This window comes from Aulonocara stuartgranti, assembly GCF_965226115.1.
Source record: "Aulonocara stuartgranti genome assembly, chromosome: 7".
Lineage (NCBI taxonomy): Eukaryota > Metazoa > Chordata > Actinopteri > Cichliformes > Cichlidae > Aulonocara > Aulonocara stuartgranti.
The window spans coordinates 53797299-53819369 of NC_138945.1; the positions used below are offsets into that span (position 1 = coordinate 53797299).

At 43.1% G+C, this 22071-nt stretch overlaps 1 protein-coding gene across 5 annotated transcripts in view; it reads right to left on the reverse strand.

Moving 5' to 3' along the window:
* The window catches only part of reln (reelin), a 138469-nt gene that overhangs the window by 25468 nt on the left and 90930 nt on the right, over positions 1–22071 (reverse strand). For all 5 annotated transcript variants that reach the window (XM_082538977.1, XM_082538975.1, XM_082538974.1 and 2 more), the window contains 19 exons: positions 19771–19841; positions 12854–12886; positions 12669–12747; positions 12461–12557; positions 11165–11216; positions 9962–10070; positions 9264–9504; positions 8907–9052; positions 7165–7316; positions 6722–6837; positions 6114–6322; positions 5674–5802; positions 5471–5580; positions 4808–4874; positions 4348–4581; positions 3216–3377; positions 1862–2098; positions 1418–1610; positions 540–652 (listed from right to left, as the gene is read on the reverse strand). In XM_082538977.1, the coding sequence (XP_082395103.1) occupies positions 540–652; positions 1418–1610; positions 1862–2098; positions 3216–3377; positions 4348–4581; positions 4808–4874; positions 5471–5580; positions 5674–5802; positions 6114–6322; positions 6722–6837; positions 7165–7316; positions 8907–9052; positions 9264–9504; positions 9962–10070; positions 11165–11216; positions 12461–12557; positions 12669–12747; positions 12854–12886; positions 19771–19841 (2550 nt within the window). The remainder of the gene's footprint in view (positions 1–539; positions 653–1417; positions 1611–1861; positions 2099–3215; positions 3378–4347; positions 4582–4807; positions 4875–5470; positions 5581–5673; positions 5803–6113; positions 6323–6721; positions 6838–7164; positions 7317–8906; positions 9053–9263; positions 9505–9961; positions 10071–11164; positions 11217–12460; positions 12558–12668; positions 12748–12853; positions 12887–19770; positions 19842–22071) is intronic.

Here is a 22071-nt window from a genome sequence, read left to right on the forward strand (position 1 = left end):
TTAGTAAACACAAAGAGCTTGATCACGCCTGTAGAATCGCTTCATGTCTGCACAGCTCTGCAATTAAGCTGGAGAAGGACAGCCATGCTAACTTTTGTTTTCTTGTTGACTGCATTCCAGATAAAAATGACTCATAAGCCAATTTTTGGTGGCTACAACAAACAATTGAGAAAACACATTTGTGTTAATGTTGAGGGCGTGAAGAAGTGTTCTGTTTGCAATGCTGTAAAATGAATTGTCGTATTAATTGCTATACATGGGTTTTAACAAATCCTCATGTGTTGCTTTCTTTTTCTGTCTTTATACAACATTATAGACGTGCACAGCTGCAGATGCATGTCCATGTCTACATGGAAAAGCATTAAGGGTAATAAGTATGGGCGCTTTGCAGTATTCTGATTTTCTGCTGTATGTTATGGTTCTGACTGCATTCATGGCACTGCATGCTTATGAAATGCAAAGAAAGCATGAAATTATCATCAGAGAATTTTTTTCCCCAAAGGGCAATTTGTAAAAATGTTCTTCTATGTGATCCTTACCATGTCTTCTGAGGCAGAGAAAGGGTTATGCGTCTCCAGTCTTTGAACTCTGATGGGTGGTAGACACTGGGTGCTGTAAACTCAGAGCAGCTTGGCATGCCAGGTAGACAGGCCTGTGCAAAAGAAATGAGCAGCTTCTTACTACACATTTTTACTCATACAGCCGACGGGGGGGAGCACTGACTAACAGCAATTACAGAGAAGGAATTTTTCCATTGCGGACTGCGCTTCGTAGTAAAATTCTTCAAAAACAGCTGCAGTTACAGCCCAAAGCTTCATCATTCACACAATATATAAATATAAAAGGCTAATGGAGGATTAGAGTATCTCTGACCTTGAACACAAGCAAAGGATTAACTGTACAGGACATTCACTGAGTTACATTGTGCACTTGCCAAACGACTGCATTTTCATGCACATGGGAGAATTAGAGAAAATTCACTGATAGAGGGCTCATTATGCTCTATTCAATTCCAAAAGCAATAAAAGTCTTGGCAGATACTTTGGTGCTTTATGAATATTTATGAGCCAGTTATGATCACTGAAAATCTTTGTTGAATCATAGGAAGATAATCTGCTTGCTGATTCAAGTATTGCCGTGTATTTGGTGATAGTGGGATGATTAAAAGTAATTGTGATAATTTCTCATCTGAGACAAAGTACCGCATTTAAAGACATTATTTACATATTATTACCAGGACTGTAATGAGTAGATCAATATTCATGATCATGAATAAATGATGCTTCCGTGTCTTTCTCTGGGATGACTATCTCAAGTTTTAGTCACAAACAGATACTGCATGTGCACCGGCCTGTGATAGCAAAAGCCACTGTTAATACATGGGGAAATAAAGGTGACTGTGCTTCAGTCTCCTTACCTCTTTCACCAGGTGCCAGGTGAGACCATGATTGGTGGAGAACTCCAGTCGCACTTGAGTGTCAATGTGAGGGGAGGGCTCGCGGCCACACCCCATGACCAGTGAAAACTGGAGACTGTAGGAGGCTCCGATCTGCATTGATTGAGTTTCCACATAGCGGATACTGGAGCCAGGACTGGGCTCACCAGAGAAACTAGAGTATGACACGGAGAAAAGAAATCCTTATACAAACCATATATATGCTCTAATGCTATAATACTGTTTGTAGAAATAAAGAGAATCTTGACAAAATTTAAAGAGTAAATTATTTTTATACCACCAGAGTTATAAATGACCATTGTGAAGTGTAATTAAGGTATTCAGACATTTTTGAACCGAGTGGAAATTAATCTCTTCAAATACCAAGCAAAGACTAATGTATTAATGCAAAAGAGCATTATGCACCTGAGGGTCCAGTCATGCTGACAGTACGGCTGGACATGGCCGAGATAGAAACCAAGACTCTGGGTGACGTCCAGCACGTTGCTGAAGTCAAGACTTATGGTGTTGAACAGCACAGAAGTCATGCTGATTTCATCCAGGGCCCACACGTCGTGGCCACGGCCCGAGTGGTACGGCTGCCACCAGCGGAACTGCACGCCGAATTTGCGAGCGCCGGATGGGAGTTCGACAGACACAATCCTGATGAAGGAAGGGAAACGGTTAATAGATGTGCGTGTTTGCAACGCGACTACCTATAGCTTGTTAAAAGCTGAGATAGCAGAAAAAAAACAACTCAGGCATGATTTAGAATTAATGATCTGAAGGATAATTAATAACTACTGTCACAGAATTAAATAATATATTACTGTTTGTCATGTTCACACTTCTGTACGTGTTCATTCTTTAGCAAGAAAAAAACCCCTAAACTGAACATTGCTGATGTTAGTTCACATAAACAGTACGCAGGCACAAACGAGCAAGTGTAAAGTGATACATATGTGGATATAGTGTCCATAAAGCTAAGCTGGTCAGCTGATATTAATCATACAGGCTGACTGAACTGTGACTCAGGTCTGACTTGGATTTTGAGACCACACAATCACATCTGCTGTTTGTACATTTGGACAAAATGCATGGGCAGGATTTCTATTTCTAACCTTGATTTTTAAATACAGATGTTATGCTGCTGCTATGTTTTCTTTCTCAACAATCATTAGTATATCATGATATCTTATGCAAGCATATACACCGATCAGGCATAACATTATGACCACTCACAGGTGAAGTGAAAAACCATGATTATCTCGTCATCATGGCGCATGTTAGTGGGTGGGATATATTAGGGAGCAAGTGAACGTTTTGTCCTCAAATTGCATGTGTTAGAAGCATCAGTTTGTTTCGTTTGGTTTGAAGAGCACAACAGTGACTTTGATGTGTTGACTTGGCCTTCAAATTCCCGAGATCTAAATCCAATCAAGCATCTGTAATCGAATATATAATGCTATCCCTGATAGAAGTATGTTGTTACAGTACTTATATCTGGCATTAGGTAGTTGCTGAATCACTGTCCTCTGTTGACCTCTCTAGTGGAGATGAAGAGCTGTGTGACATAAGCTGAACACAGCTGAAACCCAGCCCACCCTGTCCACTCTTCATTACACACAAAGATGCCACTAACTGTCTCAATGGGTCCCAGCAGCAAACACCTCCAGCACAAAATTGACAGCACATACGTGTGTTAATGGAGTCACTGAAACCATTCGCACAAAGAGACACACACTCATGAGAAAATAAAAGATTTAAATATAGGAAGTACCTTGGCTCATGGAAGCCCTGATATGCATAGTGCTGCAGCAAGGTCCAGGTGATGCCGTTGTCTGAGGAGTAATGCAGCAGGACGCCCTCCCCTGGCTGGTCTGGAGCAGGACATGAGCTCAGGATGCTCCGACTGCCCAGCCGAAGAGTGAACTGCAGATACCTGCAGGGAATCAAAGATGACAGCGAGAACAAGTAGGGTCAACTGGTTAAGGAGCACGGTGAACGGCACAGAACAAGTGTACAAAAAGGAAATGACAGAAAGAGAGAAGAGGGCACACTGAAAAATTAGAGAAAAAGGAAACCTAGGTCACAAAGAGTGTGTTCAAAGAGCAGAGAGAGTTGGTTAAAAAGGCAGATAAATAGACACTCGTAGAGTGAGGAGGTGGGAGCGAGGTGGATGATGGATGGGATGATTCAATGAATGAAGAGAAAACTTAATGAGACAGGTAAAAAAAAACACTCAGCAAGAGTGTGAATGAGAGTCACAGTTTACACCCATGTATTCATGTAAACTGTAAATAGTCCCAATACAGAGCGAGTTTCTGTCATCTTATGTTTATTTGTGTTTTGGCAGACATATCCTCATCTATACTAATGTAAAATTTATTATAATTTCCATCATCTGTCTTGAGCTGCCAGTCATCCCCCCGCTCTCTGTTGCTGGTTGAGCTGTGCTTTCATTAGCAGTGCAGTTTCCTCTTCCAGGCAGCTGTTCACTCAATCAGCCAGGAAACTGGCATTAAATATGGCCATCAGGTGGCACACTCAGAGCCGCAACAGGCATAATCAATCTAACACAGATGCCATATCTAAATCCATCGTTCGCTCTCTATCATTCTCTCTCATATTTTCATCTCCACTCTCATCTGCAGTCCTCCCCATGATCACAATCCATCTCGGAGCGCAGGAATACAGAGTATGAGGGAATGAGGGGTGGGCAGAGGAGGAGGGAGAATAGATGGCTGCCTGGAACATTTGCAGTATCAATCACAGGTACACACACCTGCTGAAGACAAGCCACAGTTTTCCAAAGTAATCTGGCAAAACTTGTGCTCCCTGATTTCTCTGCTCATGTTTCTATATGCAGTGCATTTCCATTCTGCTCTGCTGTATATAAGTACTACAATTACCTGGCTTGGGAACTGTCTAGTGGAGCCGTGACCAAGTGTCTCCTGCTGTCCCTGTTGAAAACCAGAGCCTTTCCGCTGGCAAGCACACCGCAGCCAAAGCTGACCTCAGCCCCACGAAGTGAGGAGAAGGTATGGTAGGAGGAGAGGCGTGGGCTGGAGAAACCCTCAGAAAGAAAAGCTGGAAAAGTCTGGGAAGCAAGCTCACAAGCTGGACCGCTGAAACCCGGATCACATCTGGGAAAAGAAAGAAAAAGACAGGGGACAATACACAAGATATTTAAAAAAGAGTGAACGATAACAATGAGAACAAAAGACAGAAATAATGAAAATTCGTTAATAAGTCATAAACATAACATGGACGATCTGATTAATTTTGAATGGTTAATGGTGCTGTAAGGCATTATGTGGATGAGCAGGCTCGTTCTGGATTTATTTGGTTTAATAAAAAGTGGATCCTTACTTGCAGCCGGTGCGGGAACAATGTCCTCTTCCAGAGCAAAAACGAAGGCAAGCTGGACCGAAATACACTGAAGAGAAACAAATTAATTGTAATTAATCGTCAAAGAATCTCAGATGGAAATCCATCTGAGATTTCTGTAAAGTTACAGATGACATGTTGTCCTCCCCCTGTCCCCCAAAGAGCCAAGTAACTTCCCAGAGGCGTAATCAAGGTGGCTGCCAAGTAATGGGACTTGTTTGCAGTAGCAGTTTGAGTAAACTTTTTATGTGTGTATTCAATTAAATATATAAATATCTGCTATACTAAATGAATAGATACTCTAATCACATCATGTATAATGGTGTTAGCATAAACCACAAATGTGTGGTCACTAAGATATATCACATCTGAACAAGGACAATTAAAATAAAGGTTATTCATGACACTTGTGCAGACACCAAATATATCGCAGGGTATCCTGAGTAATTTTCATCAGCACTTCATATATCAGCACAGTTTGCACAGCAGCTCTGATTATGTTGATTTATATTGCTTATTGTTGAGTTACATTATTTGCACAATTAATATTTCCATCATGCCCTATTGGCACATGCACACAATCTATATATATATACTTCAATGGAATGTGATAAGAAAAATCTGGCCGTTATGTGCAGCTCATACCATTGTCTATAGCCCACATGTTGCCGGCTCCCGAGCCAGACTGCTTCCAGCGAAACCGGGTTGTCTCTGTCAGGGCGGCATTGGGCAGAGGAATAGAGATTCTGGTCCACCTGTGCAGACAAATAATAGTAGGATGAAAGAAATACAGGAACCCCCCCCCCCCCCAAGGATGCACACATGGAGATATGCACACTGATTTATACCCGCTGTAGTTGTCGGAGGAGTATATAGTGCTGTGAGGTAGATGGGGTCCTGCACAGAGCTCTGGCAGACACTCAGTATGGAGCAGAGACCAGGAACGACCGTGGTTGGTGGAAAATTCCAGACTGACACTAAAATAAAAAGGATCAGAGGACATCTTAGTGACCTAAATTGCTTCTCTTAACTTAAATTAGGTAAAAACTAAGTAAGTGTGCGTGGTGTTAAGTCCACCATCCCTCACTCCACATTTAAATACATCTGAGGGCTGCAGTTTGATTTAAATAAACAGAACTTTTAGTTTGATGTATGCATCATGGAAATAACTGAGTGACCTGGCATGTGTGAGACTCCTTTGTTGCTGCAAAATTTCATGTATTTGACTGAAAATAATGGAGATGTTCACATTCACAATACGCCTGGCCTAGTTTACAATGAGTCACACCTGTTGGCAGGCTGGTAGGAGCCACAGCCCAGGTTGATGGAGAACTGAGCAACATGTGTGTGGGTGCCAGGCAGCACGGGGAGCAGCTGCATGAAGTCCACGGCCCACACGTGACGGTTGGCACCGCCATGTGACCGCTGCTCCAAGCAGAACTGGGTGACTGGTGTTTGCAGCTCAGTCGGCAAGGCCACAGATACCACTGCAGGAGTCTGCGAGAAGAAAGATAGCGGATACAGTGAAGAGAGCAGAGCACAGGGGAGGCTCAAATTAGGGCGGTGACTGTGACTGTTTCTACGTTTGATTCATCTGCTAATTATTTAGTCAGTCGATTAACTGCTTGGTCTAAAAAAAGTCAGAAAAGGCCACTTCTAACTATCAAACTGCTTGTTTTGGTCAAGCAGTTTGGTACAAAAATAGTCACTTTTTGTACGACTCGCAGGCAGCAAATCCTGTAGATGGGAAGCTGAAACAAGTAAACAACATATTTACTTTAAAAATGATAATCGCTTATCAAAATGCCTCACAGCTGTTAATCTAATGCTATTCAATCGGACAGAGCGCTTCAGGCTAACAAAGTTTATGCATGCCCCGTTTTTGGTGTATCTCACCCTGTAAGAAGAGTACGGAAGGGTGTCGAGCACCACACGCTCCCTCCTTCCTTCAGACCGTCCAAACAGAATCACGTCGTGTTCATGGGATTCTCCCGGCTCACAGTCCACACCACCTACACACAAACATGCCCTATTATGCTTATAGACATGCCAAAACACTTGCACACCGTGGTTTATTAACTGCAACTACAGACTCTGGAGCTCTCTTCCTCTGAGCCTGAGTTCTGTGGACTCTGTGATCTCTTTTAAAAAGCAGCTACAAACTCCTCTTTTTAAACTTGCTTCTGGGTAACTTTTGTTTTGATGCTTAAGCTTCTGTTTTGATGTTCTTCTTGTGAAGCACTTTGCGGTATTTATCTTGAAAGGTGCTACATAAATAAAAACTGACTCAGTTTTACTTACAGCTAGACAGAGAGTATACAGATGGAGGATTTCCATACCCATGGTAAAGTAGAAGCGGAGGTTTCCGTAAGACGTGGTGTCGAGGTAGGGGGTGCACACTCGCCTCCGGCCCTCTCTGTCAAACACTAGCGCTGAGCCCGACTCAATCTCTCCACACTGGGTCCCATAGACGGCACCCTCTATGTCCCAGCTGAGTGAAAAACAACAAGGAGTGAAGGGTTTGTAAGAAAAAGACTGATCTAAACACAAAAGGTTTACATCAAAAAGGCAGCTCTATTTCTCTCAAAGGGCTTAGATGTTTGATTTGGCACTGGATGCCCCTCCTGACACAACCCTCTGCTGACTCGCAGGGATTTGTGTCTCCTCCTCGTCTTGAACTGTGTTAACCATTATGCAGTAGAGTTATTAAGGAAAAATAAGCAGTGACTAAAATTTGTGAATAATTTTAAAAAGTCCTGCATCTCCCTCTGGAGTTTTGCTGAAATCAGGAAAGAGTTACAACTACTAAACAAACACACGGTGTCAGAAATATGGCTTAAGCCACTTGGTAGAGGCATGCAGGACGCACTGACACATGCGTGCACAAACATATTTCTGCACAGTAGAGAGAGGACTCTCATTAGTTCTGACAGAAGCCGGCTGCTATCTCCTCTCCCCTTTCCCTCTGTCACTCCCTACTTTCTGTGTCTTTGTCACTGCCAGTGTTAAGTTAAATGACACTTGGCAGAGCGGAGTGTACCTTCAACGTGAAAAAATAAAATGAATAAAGAAAAAAAGAAAAAAATCTCCCTGCCTACTTCACACATGTTTCAGTGCCTGACGCCTGATGGGTGAGAGCTAGCACGCAGTGCAGCATGTTGGCATGCAGCAAGGAGGCGTGAAGGTGCGGGGCGGTTGTAGAAGCAAACTCCTGTTTGCAGTCCTTCTCATTAATGGAAAAACATGCTGACAGACACGGTGCATGGAGCTTGTTAATCACTCCCTGGCAGTAACGCCATCTATCATCTCTCTCCTTTCATCTCTCTTCCTCTTGCAGCGCTTCAGACAGTGCTCTCTGCTGTCCGGCGTGTGTGTGTGTGTTACTCTGAACAGATGGACTGCCATCTCTGTAGCAGTCAGAGGCACGGCGTTCACCTGTGTCGGCCCCCATGCTTGACTTGATCTTGTGCGACACGCTGCATGTTTAATCGCTTGACATATGACAAGTGACAGGTGTCAGTGCATTTATGTGTATACATAGACACAGTAATATCTATCTGGTAATATCCCGTCCCTCTGATCCAATCACATCGTGCATAAGATAGCCATTTATGATTCTGTTGACTCTCTTTCAGCCCTTCGTGGTTTGGCTCCGTTGTAGTTTAATCCTTTAATGACAGAGAAGACTCTGGTCTCGAAGCCAAGTTCAGTTTACTGCTTCAGCTTTATTGCGGTGGATGAAACTCCCTGTCAGTAAAGTCTCTCTCAGTATCCTTTAAAAAAGCTTTTAAAAATCTTTATTTATTCATTCATCTTGACTTGACATTTCCTTGATTGTGTTGCTGTATGTAAAGCACTTTGTTTCTCTACCTTTGAAAGAAACAACAGGAGAAAAAAAGATGCCAAATTAAGATAAATATAAATCAAATAACTCAGTAAAGGGGGAATGGACATTTTTAATCCTTTAATGACACAGTCTAGTCTGGAAGCCAAGTTCAGTTTACTGTTTCAGCTTTATTGGAGTGGATCAAACTCCTTCTTAAGGTAGGTATAAATCAAATGACTCGCTACTTTGACTTACTTTAACGGTGGGCTCTCAAAGTCTTCCTCCCAGTAGCTCCGTCCCTCCTCACGGTGCAGATCAATGTCCCTGGTGGTGGCAAAGCTATGTCCAGTTTCCTCACCACCATGGAAATACATGGCATTGCCTTCTGACTGACAGGCATGCTGGAAAATAAGAATACAGATGAGAAATAGGACGCTGTGCCACTTATACAACCACATGATTACATGTATTTATTGCTTTCATACTGGAGTTGTTGTAGTTTCTTGCTTAATATATTTAAGATAACCTTAATCTATCTGAGCATTTGACCACATTTCTAAGCAAATGACTGGGAAACAAAATCCTTGAGTGTGCATTGATTGACTGGTGTACCTTGACAGTAGCTCCAGGGAAGAAGAGCCAGTTGGCGGTGTCTGGAGGATCCAAGTTTTCCTCCATCAGGGGGGTCCTGTGGGCGGCGTTGACCAGAAGCACATTGTCCATCCCCCAGCAGGACTCATAGCCTTCAGGGCCTTGGGGGGCCTCCTGAGACCAGCGGAGACGAACTCCATTGGCTCTGGCGGAGTGTGGAAGTGGAAGCAGGTGGATGATGGTGCTGCTGTTGGTAGGAGCTCTGGAGGAAAATAAAATATAGAAAAACAGGTGACTTTCTAAATGTGGAAGTCGTGGTTTTGAAATGATGTTCAATATTTACACAGTAAATAACAATCATCAATCGTTTCAAAGTAGCTGAAATAACCAAATAAGGAGAGACACAGCAGCTTTAAAAAGAAGCTTTCAGAATGAGTTGAAGTGTTTACGTGAAAGCAAAACATCCACTTAGTGCTGCTAAATACTGTATTAAGAAGTCTATTATTACATTATGCTTATGTTTGAAAGCTGACAAAACAGAGAGAGGCGGGGAGAGAGAGGGATTAAAAAACAGGTGGATCATCGAGGCAAACAGGAGAGGGATGACAAATTAAGAGGGGGAGGTGTGAACAAGGGAAAAAAAAGAGGGCGGGTGTTTGTAACAGATGGAAGGACTGTGGGATGGGATGAGGAACAAGGAAGAAAAGGAGGAAAAATACCTGATCTTCTCCAGTGTGATCCAGTCATCTGAGGCGTTGGTGTTGCCACTGAGGCTGTACGACACAGTGATGCTGGGGTCTGAGTAACTGAAGCGGCAGGAGCCTGAGCCTGAGGAACGAAACATCAGCAGAGGACACACGTATATGATCGTCAACACTCGTGTTGAGGGTGAAGCTCCAAAATGTGCCGTTTAGCTATTATTTTTCATCAGCTGAGCTGTTTCCAGCCAGCCAATGAGCTTTTGCATGTGAGGCTGCACAATGCGCAATGGCTGTCTTTCCAGTGATTGCTCCCACATCGCCTCCATTAATGGAAAATAATGTCTAAATGATGTCATGGTGGAACTAACTGATCAGCAGCTTAACAGGGCTCAGTGACATCAGGAAGCTGAATGACGGGGCTGGGCAGAAATGACTGGAGAAGTCACAGAATGACGACAGTACTAACTCCAGCCAGAAACTGTTCATCTGTGTGCGTGCGTGTATGTGTGTGTCATTATTGCTGCGCATTTCTATTTGCAGAGTCAGAGAGGGATTGGACCGCTTTAAAATATGGTGTCGTGCGGGTGCTGCGGGATTAGGGAGGGTCAAAGGCTACTAATGGAGGGAGACAGGTAACCCCCACAGCATCCCTACCTTTGCTCTCCTCTCCCCCTCCTCCCACTTTACCGACGGTGTGTATTGTCCATGCCTCCAAAATGTTGCGCCGTGCTGTTACATCCCCGCTGAATACAGCCATGCATTAACCCGCTGCCACTTCACAGTACTGCTCTACTGAACTGTTCAATACGCAACACAAATTCATACTGAGGACCTTCAAGCAAGAGTGCAGCCAGACAGAATGCTCTACATTATGTACTCTTATTTCCTCCTAGTCACGTTCCCATGAGAACTGGCGGATGCATGTAATGGACATGAAAAATACAGCACCTCTAAAAACTCTGCCATGGCCTTCTGGGTGTCTTTCCAGAATATTGTAAATCATTCATTATTGTGACGGGGGAGAGGGGAGGGGGTCGAATACAGTTTGTACAGGCTGGCTTCCTGACATCTAACAGTGGAAAAGATGCTTGTTTCCTGAGGATGCCATTGGGATCCTTGCACTGACTGGTTAACACAGGGCTACCAAGGTTAAAATAAATATCCCACACATAAGCTGTCTGAATGTAGTTATTGTCTACAATGTGGAGATTTAATACTCACCCTGGGCAAACTGCAGGACTGAGGCAGTGCTGGTGTTCAGAGGTGCAGTAGTCTGGGGAGGATACACAAGGCAATTTAGGATATTGCGGATAAATAGTTACATTAAGTTATGCTTTGTAAATATATTATAGAATTCTTTAATCTTTTGTGCTGGATTAGCAGTTTAAGAGTAATCACACTGGTGTCATTTGAGACCTTAAACCACTTTATCTTTTAAACGTCTGTTTGAGTGTGCATGAATGTATGCTGCCATTATTGATGTTGTTTTATTTGTCACTGTGTGTAAATGTTTCTGTGTTTCTGGTTGCGCACGCTTGTTGCGCTTGACAGAAGAGCTGCCAGGCAGCGGCATCAAAAATTTTGGAAGAGTGACAAACAAAGCAAATGCTTATCAGAGAAGTAAATAGCATCACGAGCCACTAAATACTTCTATGCTGAAGCCTGGCTTTAATCTCCTACAACTGAATAAACAGTCTGAAATCGAGTTTATAAAGATAGGAAGAGAGCATGGAAACGATTGTTGTGTCCCAACGCATCTGCTGTTTTCTGCTGTACAATAGTGTGTTCAGAGTATAACAGTTGCTGTGCTGCAGTTTGCAAGAGAAGTTTTAGCAAAAGGATAAATGCCAAACAGGTGCTTCAGCATCCTGAACAGGTTGCTGGTAGATAACTAGAAGCAAGCAGTCGTAGTAAGCAGCCTTTTAAAAGGGATTTAAAGAGGATGTTTGTGGCGTGTTGACATCAAAAATTTAATTTGAACAAAGAAATCATGAAATACACCAAAACTACTTTGTACTTCTGTTCCTGCACATCTTAAGGATGCTTCAAGAGGCATGTACGAGACTGTTTTATTTGGAAGTGTTCACTTTTAGTTGTTTTTGTCTGAGGTAAAAACTGAGAAAACATATTTGAATTGATTTCATCTAACTATCAGTTAACATATGCTTAACAAATGTTAACAAATGCTGTTGCTCTTACTTACACGTTAAACAAACTGCAAAATCTGGTACTTGCTTACTCCTGAATTAATCCCCACAGAAATTAAGTCCCATAGAGAAAAACCAGGTCAGGTAAATTTCCCTTCCTTCACCGCAATCAAGCATCTCCTACGTTAGCAGCGTGTGCACAGTGTTCATGGAATATACAAATTTAAACATGAGACTCAACTGTGGTTAGAGCAAGCATGGTGTAATTTACTGTCAGTGTAGTTGTGGCGACTGTGTGGTTGCTTTGGATGTGTGATCAATTGGCCGTAAAATGTACAGCGGCTGCAATGTGGTAAAACATGGCAGTTACCAGCTCGCGCTCTCCGAAGGGCTCGCAGAAAGTGACCGCTCTGCCATGCATCAGGATGCCACATTGCTCTCCAACCTCACAGTTGCTACACTCAGACCTAGAGGAGAGGAGAGAAGAGAAGCCGAGCTGTTAGACAAACTGCAGTGCAGAAGTAGTGACAGTGACTGCACCCCAACATTACAAGAGGAGTCATAACCTTTTAACCTACCAGATGCTGGGGTCTAGCTCTCCTTGTAGGTTGGAGTCAAAGTCGTCACGCAGCACAGCATGTTTTCCATGAAGCTCCACTACACACATGAAGCACATGCTCACTGTTAGACACCGTCTGTACGATACTTTTCATTATCAATTTTAGTTTAAAAAACAATAGCAAGAAGTGGAATGCAGACTGACCAAGACTCGGTCTCAGTGGGGACTCGGTTGGAGCTGAAACAGACAGAGAAGAGCAGAGTGAGTGTTGCTAAGCTATACCTGCATGTCTGTTATCATGTTGCATCTGGATCTAGCAGAAGCTTACTGATCTTGAAGCGCTAAAGAATTGGTGTATTAATGAGTTTTTATCATGGACAAAACTAAACACGCAGACCACACGTGTGTATTTGTCAGAAGAAGCTAGGAAAATGGACAAATCTTGAGCGATCATCTCTGAGTGAAACAAACTTTCGCTGTGTCCTGGTCAGCCATGGCTGCAGTCTCTTGCCTACTGATGTTAATTCCTTTCAGTAATGAAAGGCTGGGCTGTTATGATTAATGGTTCAATGGCAATTAACCGCCTTCCTCCCCAGAGGCGCCCTGTGTGCTGTAATCTGTGGCCGCTGCCTAGACTCAACACTCAACCATCAATCTCTCCTGGGGTATATACGCAGCTCTGAGAAGAGGCGGGAGGTGAATGGAGGGAAGTCATGACTGTTAGGATTTAATGAATCAACTATGGGTCTTAAAAAAATAGTCGCAAAGCCTTGATGTGACCTTTGTGCTGAAACAGATGGAGGCAAAATACGTAGACACACAGTGAGATTTAAAACTTTAGAAATCAAACTGAGGAAAGGTTTGATAGATTAGCTTAATGGAAGCTTTGTTTCACTAACTGGTGCTCATGCTTTAATAAAAAACAGGAAAGAAGTGACAAATAAAGTTGTGCATAAACTCAGAAGTGCATTAAAAAGGATACTGGTGCAAACTGCAATCGTTTGCACGCCTTTATTTTATCAGGTTAAGGAAATCTCCAAAGTTGATCAAAGCTATCATGCAACTTAGCGAGATTCATTTCTACTTTTAAATTGCAAATAGGCTTTGATCTCACCAATTCCGCTGCACTATTTTACTCTGCTCTGGGATGGTGGGGGGTTTTAAGACAACCTTACTCCTGACTTATGAAACATAACCAGCTGTATTCTCATCCAGGATGAGCCTGTCCACCTGATAAGGTGGTCTAAGATAGCACAGCGTGGATTTGTTCCAAAGTTTAACTTTGAGTTACTTAAGACTCTCTTTCAAGCATTCGAGAAAGCCCACCTAAAAGCCCCTTATAAACAACGGAACCTGAATCGAGAGATGAGGGATTATACAAAAAAAGTGTTCTTACAATTGTAATGGCTCTGGAAACGTCTTTACTTTAAGCTCAGCTTTCACTTTCTTTAGCTGCCCTCATTTCTCGCCACTGGATCCAAATGCCGGGCTTTTAGAAGTGGATTTACGATTCATACAGTGGTGGCAAAGTTTCATGCTGACTGTAGAAGTTTAAGTGGCCTGTGTGACAGAGCTAGCTGGTTCAGTGACTGTGACCACTGCTGCTGCTCTAGTGGCCCCTGATGCTTAGCTAAGGCCAGAGCTCCAGCTTAGTGATGCAGCCCATTAAAAGCAGATCAAAGGGTTATGTTTCCCCCCCTTTCTCCATCTTATTTTGTTCTTTTCTAATCCTCCGGTCTCTGTTGATGCAGAACATGTTTAGAGAAGCCATCAGTTCAAGCATGTGTGACTCTTTCATGCTTCTTGTATCTACTTTACATTCCTATTAACCTCTAATAAAAATGATCCATACGATTGTGTGCTCAGTTTACACGGCCATGTGCTGATCTTACGTATTCAACCTGAAAAGAGCACGTACTTAAACTCATTTCCTCGTAATCCATCCTCTCAAACAGGCATACAGTCACAAACGCTTGGTTGGTGGATAATTCTGCTCTGTATAGTCTTCTCCTCTCTTGCGTGCTTAAACAAACCCTTCTAAATCTCCTCCAGTCTATCTAGTGAGGCCATTTGGCTGGAGAAAGGCCCAGAATTTTTTTTTTTTGGGTGGATAATCCCTTGAAGCTTCCAAAAAGGCCTCATTTACAGTTTTCTTTCTCCCTGCTTCATCACACTCTCCTGCTGTCTCTCTCACTTCTCTTCTATCACAATCTCTCTTTCCTTCTCACCCCCCTCCATCCGCACCCGTCCTGTCTCTCCCTGCCTAACCCTTTGCGCATCGAGAGCAGACAGTGGTGCTCATTTCACTTGGATTAATCCCCTCTCACTTTCTTAAAGACTTCAATTACTGCCTCCTCTATTAGCAGCTCATCTCTGCTAATGCCTGTATCTCCCTGGCCAGGGCTTAAACACAGAGGCATGCAGAGACACACACACACACATACACAGATGACTTTGCCTTCCACAGCTGACCCAACCCTCTCTGATATTCTCTGTAATACACATGTACACTTGTGCACACAAATAAACAGAAGAAACAAATAAGAGTGCCATTTCAGTAAAATGCACCAGTGCTCAAAGCACATGGGTGCTGATGAGCAGGGTTGGGGTGCTACAATGGGGGACTAAATGAGCATAAGCTTTGGCAGACTCAGACATCTTGGCACAAAGATTGCGGGGCACAAGTCACGTTAAATCTTCTCCCCCTCCGTCTCCTCGCCTTCCAGCTCTAATCTCCTCTTGCTCCTCTTTTCTCCCCACCCTGTAAACTGCATCCACTCTTCCAAACTCCCTTGTTCTCATCTTATTTGCGCTTTTTCCCCCTTCGACTGACTCACATCCTTGATGACGCGAAGTGCATTTGAAGTCATGTCGCTCTCGTCTAACCGGTGGTTGCAATTACTAATGCACCAGGTTGCAGGAAGCTGTTGTTTTTGATCTGCGGTGACTAAAAAGAGGCGCTTCTCCAAGGTTAGATAGCAGCCACTCCAGTCCATTCAGCAAAAACAGGGTGGCCGAGTGAGCTCTAATTGGAGTTATTACAATAATCACAGGTCTACGGTCTGAACCACCAAAGAAGTAAGACTCACACCTCGGTGCCCACGTTATCTTTGTTTTTCTTCGCTACACATGCTTCTTCACCAAAATGGAATAAAATCATAAAACAAGAGAGGCTTATTTGACTTCTTGTTCCTGTCAGTGTGTTAGAAGCATTATTCTTTAACATGTTATCCCCCCTCAGTTGGTAATGTTTAGCAATGAAAGTAATTCCAGCAAAAACTACACAACAAAAATTGGAAAAAAGATTTTTTTTTTTTAATTCAGAAGAACAGATAAGAGCAGAAAATATGGGAAAACATGGCTACAGGAGGGAGTCAGCAGGCCAAGCGAGGGAGACAAACCAACAACCAAGGTCTCACATTTTTTTGTGCTACTGAGCAATATGGAATGGCAAGCAAGATGGCACTCAGCCAGGGAAGCAGGCTGGCTGGCAGACTGGGTGGGTGGCGAGGAGGTGGGAGAGGCTAGGCCACCCGTCCCTTCCCTGTTGCGTTGTGATCAGGCACCCCTTAGGGAGCAGTGGCCTCTTTGAGTTATATGTCCCTTTAATAATCCATCTGGGGTGCAGTGCACTTGGCCAGGCCCATAAAGATCTGATTTATTCTCTTGCTGGAAATGAGACGACTTGGGGATGCTGTGCAGAAAGCAGGGACTGCAGGCCCTGCTGTCAGGTGATAGAACTAATGGACGGCCTACAGCGCTATTCAACACCCTCAATGACTCCACCCTTTAGCAGAGAGCACCCTTTCGTAGCCCTCCCCTACCTTTCTTCATCCCCCACCTTGGCCGCTAATAAGTCTTTCTATGGTCACTCATTAGATGCCTCCCCCCCAATTTGTTCTTATACTTTCAGTTATTTGAAGCTGTAGGAGTAATTTGAATTTTGCCACATCATTCTTTAAAGCATCTCTAAGAGCCTGTGCTGATTGGTGTCACAAACTATTCCGCCATGCTGAGCATTTCATTTGGTTGCAGCAGAATTTGTCAGACTCCCATTACGTCTCGACTTCAGAATCCACATATAAAAACAAAATATGGGGATTCCCCCCCCCGTGCAGGTTGTTGGGGTAAAGTAATGGGGTGTAGATCAAAGCAAACTGGAAGGGATGTTAGAGGAATGAATTGGAGGCAGATTGAAGGGATGGGGTAGAGAAGTGTGCTGGCACAGCAGAAAGGAGCTGTAAGCAGAGGGGGGAGCAGTGTGTCGGGGACCAGGCATCCCCCAACTCTGCTAGACAGATTATTTTACACACATGTACACAAACACACACACACACCCACACAAATCCAGTCCTTGCTTATGTCTTAGCAGGCTATTTTGGGGGGCTTTCTGTTACTGAGAAGCAAAGTGTTGCATATCAGGCGTTCCACCTCGGGTTTAAGGCTTATATCGCCCGTCTCCGTTCTTTATCCTTAAATCGTATATTTACATTAGAATTTATTTGAATTATCTGTGTTGGCCATCTAATTCAAACTCTGACCTTCTTTTCTAGCTCTTTAGCTAATCTGTCCATTTGTTCTTAAAGTCTTCGCCCCAGCTGATCGGCTCTGATTGCCTGCCCTCCGCTTCGCTCCGTCTATGCTTACGTTCTCTTTTTCAACTTCCCTCCCCCTCCTCCGTGGATCATAACCCTGTTTTAGATAGCTTTCATTTCTTCAGCTCTTCAAAGCTGGAGTCTTAAGCATATGAACTTCTAAAGTGGCTTGAGCTGGCCCCATATCTTTTATTTCACTTTGAATGCTAATGTGGAGATTTGCAGTAACTTTGCTCACAAACGCACACACACCCCTGCACTTTCTTTGCCACTGAAAACAGCAAAAAAACCTCTGGTTTTTTCTAGAGGCAATTGTCTTACCTGCTGGTAACTCGGATTTTGTTGGGGAAAATGAGACAGTAACCATGATTTATGTCCAAGTCTCCTCAGCGTTTTTTTTACTTGGTTTTGGCATGATAATACTTTGTATGTTAAACAGCGTTGGTTCTATAACCACACGGTTTATGTGAGGTCAAAGTAGTTCTCAAGTTTCATTTTAATGTCTGAACCTTGCAGTTGTGTGTGTGTGTGTTTAAAGGTACACAGCTCTTTTGAAGTGGCAGGTTTTGGTCTGTAAAGGGGAACAGAATCTGACTGGCTGTGAGTTAGGTCAGTGGTGAAGAGAAAAATGATGCTCGTCGGCGTTAGGACAACCCAAAGGAGACGAAAGCGGGGGTGGTTGTGGCTCAGGATGTGTCCCGCGGCTCAGAAAATGTCCTTGGGCAAGACACTGAACACCAAAATGACACCGGTGTTTGAGTGTATGTGTAATGGAGCGAGCCGTATGGACAAAAAATAAAAAAGGATGAATGTGTTTATGTGGGTGTAAAAGCACTTTGAGAGAAAATCACTAATCACTACATAAATGCAGTTTATATGGCTGCATTTATAGCTGTATAAAATCAGCTTCAATCATTTCATGTAAAGAAAATAATCAGAAGCTCACTTATTCCCTCATTTCTCTCCTTGTCTCCTTTTGACTTTTGTTGCCCGTGCCAGATTCATTTCTCATTTATAATTCAGATTTTCGGGATTAGTGCAGCATCACAATGAGTGATGCCCCATTAGCTGTCAATTAGCCTGCAACAAGGTCGGACAACCATTCAAATCTACTCTTTATTTTTGGTGATGACATTTAATTACCTCTCCTTCTCTGCCCAACACTTAAATCTGGAATATATGACCTTCAAGCTTTTCATCAACATCGTCTCGTCATCTCCAACATCTTTGTCCTTTTATCTTCCTTCACCAAACGTCTTAGCTACACCTTCAATTTATAGCCCTACAATTCCTCGACTACCTCTCCCCTGTACCTCTCATCGCTTTCGCCATCCTCTATCCGATCTCGGTTCCCTCTCTCCCTGTCGTACCTGTACACGTTCCCTGAAGATTGCATTTAGTGCGTTACCTGACTGCTGGTTTTTCTGTCCATTTCCATTTACAGCTTGTGTCCTCCAAGGCCTTGTAACGTCTAAATCTCTGCTTTTCAGCTTGTCTGCTGTGAGTAGCTATGTGTTAGTGTGATACCGCGGGGCCTTGGCACTAAACAAGTAAATGACTGTTGTTGGCTGTAGATATTTCATGTGCAGAGGGAAAAGACTGGGGCAGTGTGTCACTGGGAGTGAAAGGATGAGCTCTCGGGCAAGGAGACAAAGGAGAGGAGCCTTGTCGCTCTTTCTCTCTGTCGCTCTTCCAGGCCTGACTGGGCTGACTGGGCTCTGTGCCTCATCTCTTCCAAGTGGCATGAAGGCATGAATTTGAACACTTTCTGCTTGGCATGTGCTGCATCCCTACTGGGATGTGCACTTGTAATAAAGAGCCCTCGGAGACCAAGTACAACGATTACTTTTAATCTAATAAAGACCAAGTTCTCCTGTAAGTATTCAGCATGCAGCTCAAATTCTTACTCCGAAACAGTTAGCAAAAACACCCTCGACTGCAGTTACTGTACGTCTCTACTTTCAGCATTAAAGTCCAATTTTGATCCAAAAGGAGGAGTTCTTGAGTGAGGAGGAGGGAGGCTTCTTTCCTGTAAACAAGCAATTATACACACTCAGCGTGCAGAGTGGGACTGCACTGTCTGTCAATAGCTACTTAAGGCTGTCACAGAAAGTGGATGTAAGATGTGTTGGCCATAAAGCACAAATCTCCGGCATAGAGAGAGAGAGAGGGGGTGGGTGGGGGGTTACTGAGTTTAGCATAAGCTGAAATTAAGCTGGCAACATAGGACACCCGAATATCTCTGACTCTGGCTGCATCATTAGGCAGAAAGAAAGCCAGGAAGTGCTGCAATGGCACAGTCATGAAGAATCGCGCATCAACTGCTTTGCCATATTTTGATAATATATGCATACAATTTGACAGACAGTAGTAGGAAGTGAGACAGAGGAGCATTATGCATATAAGTTGGTGCACATGTAACATATAGTACTATGCACAGATAGAAAATATATCTGTAAGAGCCCACGCATTCATTATGCATGTGTTTGCAAAGAGAGGTATGCATGCAACATCCCTGATACTCACCTCCTTGCTCACAGAGCTGCTGGGCCAGCGTGTCTTTGAAAAGGATCTGTCCTCGATATGTTGCCGTGGCGCTGAGAAAAAGCAAAAGGAAAGACGGGAGAAACAGAGAAGGAGAGAAAATCATTATTTAAAAATAAAACAAAAAAAAGATGAAAAGTTTACTTATTTCCTCTAATATTCAATTCAATATTCATTATGGTGTGATTTTGAAGGTAAAGAAATCAGATAGATGCATTTATATATTTATATTGACAGAAATGATAAACAAGTGAAAAGGCATTGCTGAGCAAACAGACAAACAGTACCAAACAGTACCATTACAGTAAAAATAGAGCATGGGTTATACAATATCCAATATCATCATTCCTCGCACTGACACACTGCATTCCTTGCATGTCCGTGTAAATCTAGCTGTATGCAGCGTGTCATTCATAGAGAATGGAATATGAATTTCCTTCAGGTGGCCATAAAATGCCTTATTCATATGAAAATGGAGAATCTTTAAAAACCTAAGAGGGTGAAATTGTTCAGAGTGCACTGAGATATTTTACACAGATACTGAGACATGCTCTACTGTCCTGTAGAATGAGATCCACTGTAATCTGTGACAGCAGAATGACACTGCGAGCACGCTGAACAAGCTGTACAGAAACCTTGTTCATTCAAAAAATAATAACCACAAAAAAAATACCACAGCTGCTGTTGTAGTAGTACTAATCGTAGTAAAAACAGTAAAAGAAAAACGTTTGGTATGTTGTTTATTTAAAAGCTTAGGAGAAGACAGATATAATAAAACGTGAAAAAAAATACAAGCTCATAAATCAGGAGGGAGAATGAGGCGCAAAGATCACTGGGTCTGAAAAAAAGCTGCAATTTTCAGAGAGACCTTGAAATGAGTTGTGGGGAAAATATATAAGTTTTAGAGCCCTTTGAAGCTCAGTCCAGTTAGGAAACTTCTGCACAACAACACTACAGTTGTAGATGGCCAGTAAAAGCCGTAACTCCCCACTTCTACAATATAACCTACATTTTCCCCACATAATACACGGATGAAAAACAACTGCGGTGTGACTGAGGTCGAAAACATAAAAAGGGAGAAATATCGCAGCTCTAATGTGAGTCTGCTCGTGCTGTTACTGCTTGTCCATCAAGGAGAGGAGAAAAGTTGTCTCACTGGGCGCACAGATAAACTTTCAAAAGTGCCCTAATCAGGCTTCGGCATTAATTACTAACATCATATGTGGCTTGTAAACTTAAGCGACCTCCCACACACTCAAACACAACTATGTACACCACCCGCATACACCAATCCAGTCTCTTGAAGGGGTACTTGTAAGCGTCCTCCTTCACAACGTACAGTACAGATGTTACAGTGCACTACAGCAGTTTTTGTATGCTGCGCCACACCCAGTCAACATACTGTATAGGAGGAGAGGAGGGTGTAGACAATATGGTGCTTGCCTGAGTCACCCGTGAGGCTCACAGACTCGCTTCCTTCTCCTTATTCATCACTCCTCTTTCCTTCCCTACAGTCCAACGTGGATTTTGTCTCTCACCTCACCAAACTTGCCTTTTATGGGTGCCGAGGCATTTACGCGTTTGTCTCAGCTCATGAATAATGAATAGACCCCCTTATTAATTAATAAAGACCTCTTGTGCTTGCGCAGAGTGGGGAGAAAACATACTTAATTACAGTCATATTTCAGAATTCGGTGAAAACTAATTTGAGGCTGGTATTTATGAATAAAAGATGGCGCGTAACGAACAGCGGGTGGGGATGTAGGAACAAGGCCCTTAAATATTTACTAAACACACTCTCTGCTCAAGTACACTAAACAGATTCTGTTAGGTGCCAGAGGATGTGTGTGTGGAGGGCGGGGGTAACGTAATATAAGATCAAAAATGCTTTCTTAGTCTCCAAAAAACACAAAACAAAAAGCAATTAATGTGGCAGATTTTCAATAGAAATGAGAGATATTTCCTTTAAAAAGTATGTGAGAGGTTGGTGTGACTTAATAAGATGTATGTCATTAAAGCAGCAGCCAGGAGAGGGCATTTAGTCTGAGCCGACAAGTGTGTGATCAGCACAGCACGACGCCGTCTCTGTCCTGCCGTCACACTCCAGTGGTTCCTCGGTGTGTCTCTCATTACCGTCTCCATTCTGGTAGCCACACACACACGCAGGCAGCGAACAGTACTGATACATGCAAAACAATTACTGCACATCTAAATGTTAATTTGACTTTCTTTGAGGGGTGGGGCAATTAAGGGCCTTAATGTGTTGGTGTTTTTTTTCCACTC